Genomic DNA, 9,835 nt, shown 5'->3' on the forward strand with positions numbered 1-9,835 from the left:
TGTGTGTGTGTGTGTGTGTGTGTGTGTGTGTGTGTGTGTGTGTGTGTTTTTGAGCGTGTGTGTGTGGAATGGGGGGTTACAAAGATCCCTCTGTGGGTTTAGACCGACCACAAGCCTCCAGAGCAGTTGATTCTCAGCCTCTGAACCCACCGGTCCCCCCGAGAGAACGAGAGAGAGACACACACACTCGGAGGAGAGAGAGAGATGGAATTGAACGGTCGGCCTTGATTGTAAAGTCAGACTTCAAGAAACAGAAAATAGACCAAAGGCCCATTCTGAGGCTCCATCGGTCCACTGCTGGCTTTGTTTACTCTCAGATTGACTACATTGAATCTTGTGTTTTTTCAGCCCGTGTTGCAACATTTCCTGTCGATAAGTGAAGTACAATAGATCAATAGAGAAAATTCTTTGACTGCTTATTCAATAGACTCGCAGTAGGATGGAGGAGAGAGTCAAGATCAAGAGGGAGTGGAGAGACGCTACTGTCGACAGCTAAGACAGGAAACCACAGCTGCTGGCCGAGAAATATTATACACACACACACACACACACACACACACACACACACACAGCTGCTTGAGATATATCCTTTAACCCTGAATGCCCATGGATCGAAGCGATGCAGCTGTGTGGCACCACGCCCCTCTTAGACCGTGTGTGTGTGTGTGTGTGTGTGTGTGTGTATGTGTGTTAGTTCCTGTTTTGTTTTTGTTGGAGTTTCTGACATTGTATTGTTTGCTGTGGTCTTGCAGAGCATTGTGGTCATCTATTTTTGGCCCTTGGTGAGACAATAGATTATTGTCAGACTGGGGGGGTGACGGAGGAGGCTGTGAGAGCGTCTCTCTCTCTCTCTCTCTCTGTCTGTGTCCTCATTGTGTGAGAGAAGAAAGACTGTTTTCATCATATTTAATCTTAACCCCTGTAAAAACATATTTTAGTTTATTTTATTCTTAAACATTCATATTTACCTGCTGCAGCTTTTTATCTTTTTTCACTTTCATTTGAACATCTGACTAGTCATCACTGAGGAAGTTTTTCTAGCTACTGTATGGCACACTGGAAGATTCTTCCTGATAAAACTGAAATAAAATACTTTGTATAGTGCTCCCAGAGTTTATTCAGAGTGTAAGAAGGACATTTAGTATTATTATTTATTGCGAGAGAAGATTAATAAAGGAGGTCGATTACTTTCTCTGTGGGCAGCACAGTGATTTGTGCTGATGTGTCCTTGAACTTCCACTCAACCTTGTTTGTGTTTTGGGTGAAGCAACATTGTTGATTTTACAATTTTATTGCCAAAAATGACAAAGATTTAATGTTTCCCCCAAATATTTTTCTTGGTGGTGTGGAAAAAGCCACATAAAGAGCACGTGGGTCAAGGCCAACTTTCCACTAAACCCAAACTGAAATAAAAATAGTTTTAGGGTTAGCAGCTCCTAAACTCTTAAAGATCCACTCCATCTATTCAATGGCAGGAATAATACTTCATCTTATCAATAGTGGCCAATATCCAGTATTTAATTAAAGGTCAGCCTGTTACTCTGCATGTCTGCTTAACACTTAAACTAATGTTCCTCATGTCAGATGTCTGCCTCTCAGACATCTCTTATGAATGAACAATCAGCTGAATGAACTAACAGGCAGCTTGGTAACTGTATCCTATTCTATCTCAAGTGGAAGTGCAGATTTTATTCTTTACTTTGGCTCCATTTCCTTTTGGGAAGGAAGCTTCCTGCCTCATCCTCCCTAGCTCCTTTTCTACTCCGACTCCCCCGCCTCCTCCATCCAGGCAGGATGTGTGAGAGTGTGTCCGAGTTTTTGAAACAATGTCAAGGTCAACAAAACACACAGGATGTCAGTATTGAACATGAAAACAATTATTTTTCAAAGCAAGCTCAAAATATCCAAACTGAAAGTGGGACCTAATCGGTGGTGGTGAAGGGACAAAACAGACTTCCTAACGGACAGAAAGACTCTGAGGTGGACATCATGAACAGGGCGATGTGTTAGGATGTTAAATATCTCCTCCCCGTCAGCTGTTGCAACAGGCGGTACGATGAGTTCCAAACTGACTTCATGCCCCTCGGGAACTGCCAGTTTCGCTCACACTTGTCTGTGGCCTTGCATAAGTGTGCTAAATTGATATTTGATGCACTTGTTGTAATGGCATAAGAATTTCAGCCATGTGAAAGGGAACATATCATGCTCATATCAGGCTCGTACTTGTATTCGGGGTTTCTACTAGAATATGTTGACATGCTTTAATGTTCAAAAACACATATTGTTTGTCTGAATATACCTTTATTCACCCTCTGCTTGAGATGCCTGCGTCTTTAAGCCCCCCTCAGGAAAAGGCCCAGTCTGCCCTATTGAAAAATATGGCACACCTTTGGAAAGTTAGTTTTCCACCGGTGGGTGGACATACTCAAATGGGGGATGGTGTATTCTAATGAGCCTACATGTGACATAGGAAGGGGAGCCAAATATGGCTTGTTGAATCATATCTAGGCAGCCCACAAAATAACTGACTGGGTTTGTGGGTTGGTAGGCACTCCAGATACCCAAAAGTATGTGCACAAGCACTGACATTTTCTTTCTCCATAATATGTCCCCTGTGTGTGCATATTTTATTGTCACTCTGCAAACACAATACTAATATGTTCTTCTGTGGTCCTCAGTCGTGATGGAGCGACTTGTGAACGAGCTGGGCTCTCTGCTGAAGATGCTGGACCACGAGACGGTCAGTCCTGCCACGGCTGACAAGATGGCCTCCATACGTGTCATCCTGGACTCGATGCAGCTGTCAGGTACGGAATTAGGTCTCCGATGGAGGGGTGTGACTAACATCTGGGTTTGTTGTTATTTCACTGAGACTGAATTGAGTCTTCTTACATCAGTAAGTAAGCACTTATTTTCTTGACTCTTGCAGCCAAAGCATTTCTGAGCAGTTTGTTCTACTGTTACAGTGTTTATTCAGACAAGGACAGAGCATTTCTTTCTTCCTCATCGTTTTTTAATGAGGCAACTTTCTTGTCATGAGCCTGCCATACTGCAACTGAGCAACACCGCATTAGTACAGTATTTGTCTTGCATTTAGAAATATGCACACGGACATTGAATCTTCGTGAAGTCTTGACAGTAAATCCTTGTTTGTCTGGGGGATGAACAGAAGGACGTTGGAGGAGATAAGAGGATTGTGGTAAGAGGATAATGAAATGTAAATGTTAAAACGAGGATAACGAGAGGTCAAAGAAAGGAGAAAAGCAAAGCATCCTGATGGTACCACGTTCTCACAATTGTTTGAATGGACGCAGGTTAAGTGTTTTATCTTAACACATTATCATGTTACACTTCAATGTTCATGTTTATTCTAAAACACTTCCAAAACGTCTGGGATGTTTGGCAAACTTTTCGCACTCACGCTTGTAATCCTGACCCTCCCGACCCTAGCACACACCACAATCCTAAGCAGAGCTTTCATACTATTTCCAACCCCGAATTGATCTTTTCCACAGTCAATGGATCAGACATCTACATGAACAGCTGTCTCCATGGCAATGGCACCAGTTTTGTAGAGTCGCTGTTTGAGAATTTCGGTGAGTAGACCTTTCAAACCACTTCAGTGTTATCATACGTGTATATTTCCAATCATACCACGACATCTACAACATGCATGATATCATAAAATGTATTGTGCTTTATCTTTATAATAACATGAATCCTCTGCTGTTCCGTCAGACTGTGATCTGCACATGCTCAGTGTGTCTCCAGAGGAGCAGAAGGAGCACAAAGAGGAAGAGGAGAAGACTCATCTCAATAAATCTGTAAGTCGTCTACACAGTATGTAACCGTCAGTTCATTTGCCTCCGTTGTCCTCGCAACTAAAACCTTTAACTTTCCCCTCAGACACCGACTGACACGCCCCCTCCTCTGCCAACCACCCCCCTCCCTGATGACTACTATGAAGAAGCTGTTCCTCTGGATCCTGGATCCACCCCTCAGTACTTCACCACCAACATGAACAGTTCTGTACACCAACTCCAAAACAAAAAATGTGCACTAATAATTGCAACCAGCGGAATTATTAGAAGTTCCTCCATCTCATCTCATCTTCCGCTCCTCTCCTGCAGCTTCCAGGAACTCGGTGGAGGATGCTTACTATGAAGATGCCGACGATAACTACCCCACCACCATGATTGACGGGCCGCCCAAAAACTCCTGTGGGTCTACCCGCTCTCGTGCTTACTAATGTTGCAATTCAAATGTACAATGATCATGAAGAAGGTAGAATACATGGATGAACAGAACCAGAATTCAGATCTTCATATCAGATATGTTATTTTTGTTGCTCAGACAATGACTCCGATGCTCTGAGCAGTTCATACGAGTCTTACGAAGAAGAAGAGGAAGAGGAGGCCAAAGGACGGGAGCGACCTCAGAGATGGATGGCCGAGGAGAGTCCCGATGAACCGGTTAAAGACTGCCGCATCTGTGCCTTCCTACTGCGAAAGAAACGCTTTGGCCAATGGGCCAAACAGTTAGTCGTTGTCAGAGACAATAAACTGCAGGTAAATAGAGCGGTTTATGTTTATTTTATCTTTCAAACCAAAGGATCGAATCTATATCTGCCGTTATTCGGGGGAAAAACGTTGGGGAAAAACAAACAAACATCAGATGTATATGTATGTATATAATGTTAATCTACAAACTCTTTTCAAAGGTTATATTTTAGCACTGAAGTGAAATGGCATCACATGATACATCATGTATTTTTTGTGTTTACGGTACCCTACTATCTCCCTTTATAGTGCTATAAGAGCATCAAAGAGAGCACTCCCCACACAGAGCTCCCGCTGAATCTGTGTAACGTCATCTACGTCCCGAAGGAAGGCCGGAAAAAGAGACACGAGTTGCGCTTCTCGTTGCCTGGAGGCGAAGTTCTGGTCCTGGCTGTTCTGAGTAAAGAGCAGGCCCAGCGGTGGCTCAAGGTACCTTTATTCACTATATCAGAGGGCTGGTGCTGAGACAGGCAGAGTCTGGGAGGACAAGGGGGAATATGGCTGCAGGTGAGGACATACGTTTTCTTTTCCTGAAACCAGGTGGTGCAAGATGTTGGAAGCCAATGTAGCAACACTGAAGTATCCACGTCTCCCATTATACAGAGGAAGTTGGAGCTTGACAAGGTGTGTGCATGTGTCTTTGTGTGTGTTAGCTACAGTATGGTCTTTGTTGTTTTGCCAGATAAACCAGTCACAAATGTCATACATTTTATGTCCAAATGAGGTTCAGTCAAACAGCTGCCTCTCTGAATCTATACTCTAGTTTTTACATTTCATTGTCTGTCGCTGACATCGCCTCTTTCAGCCCCCTCGTGACACAACTGTTCCTTTGGCTCCTAGTTATAGTGAGTGAGGTAACATTATTGCGGTGGCTGAGCTGGGCGGCCTTCAAAGAGCCTCTTACCCTCAACAGAGTTTTGGCAACGAGCAGAATGCATGGTGACATGGCAGTTCCACCCCATGTTGGCAGAATAGCTTTTAAAATACATAAAGTCAATAAGACTTTTTTGTAAAGAAACTTGCGTGTAACTTTTGTTGACATGATCGGTTAGTCAGCAGACAGCGGGATTCGTTAAAACAGGGTTGATATATGATGTTAATATGTAACAGAAAAATAAGTAATGAAGGTTTCCACTTTCTCTTTGCCAGATGCTGCAGAGTGACCGGCAGGCATCGGACTCAGACAGCGGGCCAACGGCAGAAAACCAGTCCACTGCACAGGGACCAGGACGGGACCCCAGTGACTCACTGAGTAGGTTTACCTTCATAAGCACATCATTGATTCAACTCTCATTTTTCACTCTTTTTTTCATTGAAAGCTGAGGGATTAGATCTTCATCATCATAGTGAGATTTAACAATAGATTTGTGTTGTGATTGTCTGCGATAGAAACTACGGTAAGGTGTCTGTTATTATTGTAAATTAGACAATAATTACTTTAATTATGACACATATTTAAAAGTTATTTGTCTCACTTTGCTAGATCAGGAGGAGGAGGGTGAAATGAATTAAAGACAGTTTTTGCCAACTTGAACCCAAACACTCACCTCCCACTGTGACGTAGCTCTACAGGCGTCAAGTCCACTAAATGATGGGCGGGGTTAGTTAACCCAAATCACATTTCATTGGCTGCATTTCTGTAACAGCACAGAGTTCTAGATTAGTCATTATAAACGCACTATTGTTTAGTGAAAAGAGAGCAATTAAATTATGTTCATTGTTTTGTTGAAACCGATTTAAATAGGTGTTTATTGAACTTATTTGTTCTTTCACTCTATTCATATCAATGAGGATAGACCAATTATTAGAAACACTCAATGTTATTAGTAAAAACCTACAACATCAGAGATACATTTTTTGTTGTGCAAAAGTGCTAATACTAGTATTAGTGGCCCCTAACCCCGAACTTTAACCTTAAGCTATACATAAAACCAAGTCTTAGCCCTCAAACGGTCCTTATTAAAGTTACAGGCACAGTGCACATTAATACACATTTCCGTAAATGCGCCAGTTTAGCCATCTCGAATTTTCAACTGCAGTCCCTGGGCTTTAAATGTGTCTGTAAATTAGAGGCAGTGAAGACTAAATTGTCCTTGCTTTCCAAAAATATCCTCACGGTCTTGAAGTCAAGTCCCCACACAAACAAAAACACACATACACATCCTTTTAAGAGTCTGATCTAAAGCACACACACTGTTTCTGTTTATCTATCTACAAAACCGGGAAGGATAAACCCGGGTATCTAAGATGTTGGGTCAAACACAGTCATATTGTTTCAGTGTTACAACCTGTTTACTGACCGAGACAAGAGAGAGAGGGAGAGACAGGAAGTGAGCCGCGAACAGATATGACATCCTTCCTGTCCTGTCTTCCTGCGATTGTCTCCCACTGACATCATAGGAAGTAGGCTGGACCGAGCGCTGCAGCACCTGGTACATGTAGTATGAACACGCAGTCACACCCGGGGGGGGAATACATAAAATAAAAAGAACAAAAAAATACAATATATTATTGTTGAATTCTGAATGTACAACGAATCCTGACTTCACAAGAATGTTCTCATTGCATGTTTTAATGTAATTGATCAAATCCGCACCGACGACATTTGAATTTCTTCAAATTTGACACAAATGTCCACTTGGACTCACGGTATAACTTGGTGGTCAAAGGTCACTGGGACCTCACAAAACACATCTTTGACCTAAACTCAAGAATTTACATGATAATTAAGACAATTTCACACAAATGTCTGATAGGATAAAATGATGAAGGGATGACGTTTTGGACAGACAGGGATGTAAAGTGCATACAACTGCATGGTGGTGATTCTAGTTTGGATTAGAGAGTATTATTAACACAAACACAGCTAGACACTGCACCGATGAGGCAGCATGATGGATGCACATCATGTGAGATTCACCTCCCAAAATCTGAATATCAAGTGCTCCTCGACCCGATGACCACAGAGTCGGCCCCAGCACCGTCTGACCTGGGTGTGTTTGATTTAAGACAGGGGGAAGCGCGGAGCGTTCTCAGAGCTGACGGGGTCAATGAGCAGAGCGGCCGGGAAGAAAATCAACCGGATCATCACTTTCTCCAAACGGAAACCTCCGTTACCAGGAGAGCCTCCCTCCTCTTCCGGTCACCGTGAAAACCCACGCTGTGGTGAGGACACGTTGATCAACATGCTACTTGGTTGATTGACTGGCTGTTTGGTCAGTTTGTGGATATTTAAGTGACTGATTGATGATTAAAGCATTGGCAGAAGTATTTCACAGCTTTAAAAAGAATGTCCACGTCTTCCGTCTTTTCATCACTTCCACATTCCTCCTCTCCCTCCCCCGCAGGCTTCCTCAGTGCGTGTCTGAGCGGCTCTTGGAAGGAGCATTGGTGTGTTGTGCGAGGAGGAAGCTTGTACCTGCAGAAGGACCCCGGGGACCGGGGGCCACCGGCCATCGTGGTACCGCTCAAAGGTGCAGAGGTGGTGACAGGCGGCTTCGGCCCCAAACATCCCTTCTCCTTCTGCATCCTGCAGGCTGGCAGCGAACTAGCATCCTTGGAGGTACTATATGGAGGTGTCAAAAGATCAGTTCATACCGGCAGAGGAGATTTCATTTCATTTGTTTGCTTTTCTTGACTCTTTTTTCATGAGATTGTGGAAACAGACGAGACAGAAAGTTAACATGTGCACAGGGATGACACACCTACATTTTTCTAGAAACCAAGTGGCTTTGTTTGTTGTGTGTCCATCAGGCCAGCTGCTCGGAGGATCTCGGCCGCTGGCTGGGTGTGTTGTTCGCAGAGACCGGCAGCACCACTCTCCCTGAAGAGCTGCACTACGACTACATCGACGTGGATACGCTCACTGACATCCGGCACGCTGCGAGACACTCCTTCCTGTGAGTCACTTCCAACAGAATATGTTTGCATCTTTCCACATGTATTTAATTAGAGTTTTCTGTCTCTTAACATCCCGAAATACTATCTGTCTCTGTGTTTTTCCTCTCAGGTGGGCCACTACCACTGCTACTTCCTCCAGCAGCACCTCGACAGACTCCAGAACATATGATGATGTCTATGAAAGCATCGCGGTGAGGAAACATCACGTGAACCAGTGATACAATATCATTAAACATGGCGACGCTCTCCTCTTCCTTTGTTCAGTTGCAGATTTATCTAAATGACTTAAATCATCATGAGACTTCTGCCTCGATTATTCTGCTAATTCACATGTTTGATTTCTTTGGAATTAAACATGATTAAACTACACATATAAGTCCCGCCTCATGGCTTTGGCTGGACAGATTTAGTTATAAAAAAAACACACGGATGCATCAAAATAAAATGGGCTCCAGAAATGTAGATTTTGAAAATGCGCTTGTTTTTCCTCCAGGAGGGCGATGTTGAGAGCCGAGCTGGACCAGTGAGACGTCATGCCTCCTTCTCCAGCAGGGACTCCGAAAAAACAGAACAACAGGCCGCCATCAAGAGACACGCCTCCAGTGAGTCTCCTTTCATGATTGATTGATTGATTAGACGGGTGAAGATTGTTGAAAATTGTTAGACGTGTCCCACCTGGCTTCTCCTGGTCCCGATTGCGGTGAAGAATAAAAGTTTGTCAAAGCAGATAAATAGTTAAATAGCTTAATTACATTTTTTTTCTCATCATACTCGGTCTATTTATATTCTGCCACGTGTTCTGTTAGATGTAAATCAGTACGGACGGTATGGCAAGACGCGTGCGGAGGAGGACGCCAGGCGGTACCTGACTCAGAAAGAGGAACTGGAGAAGCAAAAGGAAGAGCTCAGACACGCGCTGATTTCCCTCCGCAAGGAGAAGAAGGAGGTGAAGGAGGAGATGCAGAGTGTTACAGGTCCGAGACAAATCATACACGCAGCACTGTTTACACTTCAGCTTTGTAGCGGTACTAACTTATGAGTGTTTGTGTGTGTTTGTGTGTGTGCAGGTCATGGTGTGGAGCGGTTAGCCAAGCTGGAGGTGCTGTGTAAACAGAAAGAGGAGGAGAGGGTGGAGGTGGAGCTCAGACTGACAGAGGTCAAAGAAAACCTGAAGAAGTCATTGGCCAGGGGAGCCCTGGGTCCTCCCACTGACACCAAGATCAGCGTCAAGGTAGGCAGCCACAGCAGAGACGATCCGTCATTTATCAAGCTCTGGACACCTGATTTAGACACACAATTACTGTAAATCCTAAATGAGTGAAATCTGACGTGTGTGTGTGTGTGTGTGTGTGTGTGTGTGTGTGTGTGTGTGTGTG

General features: G+C 43.8%; 1 protein-coding gene across 2 annotated transcripts in view; it reads left to right on the forward strand.

The window, feature by feature from the left end:
* Positions 1 to 9,835, forward strand: part of LOC116388999 (actin filament-associated protein 1-like 1) — a 15,260-nt gene that overhangs the window by 4,324 nt on the left and 1,101 nt on the right. Inside the window, exons 2-17 of one of the 2 annotated variants that reach the window (XM_031857381.1) lie at positions 2,679 to 2,807; positions 3,516 to 3,596; positions 3,739 to 3,824; positions 3,907 to 4,024; positions 4,131 to 4,220; positions 4,354 to 4,568; positions 4,809 to 4,988; positions 5,100 to 5,183; positions 5,709 to 5,811; positions 7,569 to 7,724; positions 7,907 to 8,121; positions 8,313 to 8,458; positions 8,569 to 8,650; positions 8,953 to 9,061; positions 9,266 to 9,433; positions 9,527 to 9,690. In XM_031857381.1, the coding sequence (XP_031713241.1) occupies positions 2,679 to 2,807; positions 3,516 to 3,596; positions 3,739 to 3,824; positions 3,907 to 4,024; positions 4,131 to 4,220; positions 4,354 to 4,568; positions 4,809 to 4,988; positions 5,100 to 5,183; positions 5,709 to 5,811; positions 7,569 to 7,724; positions 7,907 to 8,121; positions 8,313 to 8,458; positions 8,569 to 8,650; positions 8,953 to 9,061; positions 9,266 to 9,433; positions 9,527 to 9,690 (2,126 nt within the window). The other variant, XM_031857380.1, reaches the window with a different exon arrangement.

The sequence above is a fragment of the Anarrhichthys ocellatus genome, unplaced genomic scaffold (assembly GCF_004355925.1).
Source record: "Anarrhichthys ocellatus isolate YVR2014 unplaced genomic scaffold, GSC_Weel_1.0 scaffold18, whole genome shotgun sequence".
NCBI classification, from domain to species: Eukaryota; Metazoa; Chordata; class Actinopteri; order Perciformes; family Anarhichadidae; genus Anarrhichthys; species Anarrhichthys ocellatus.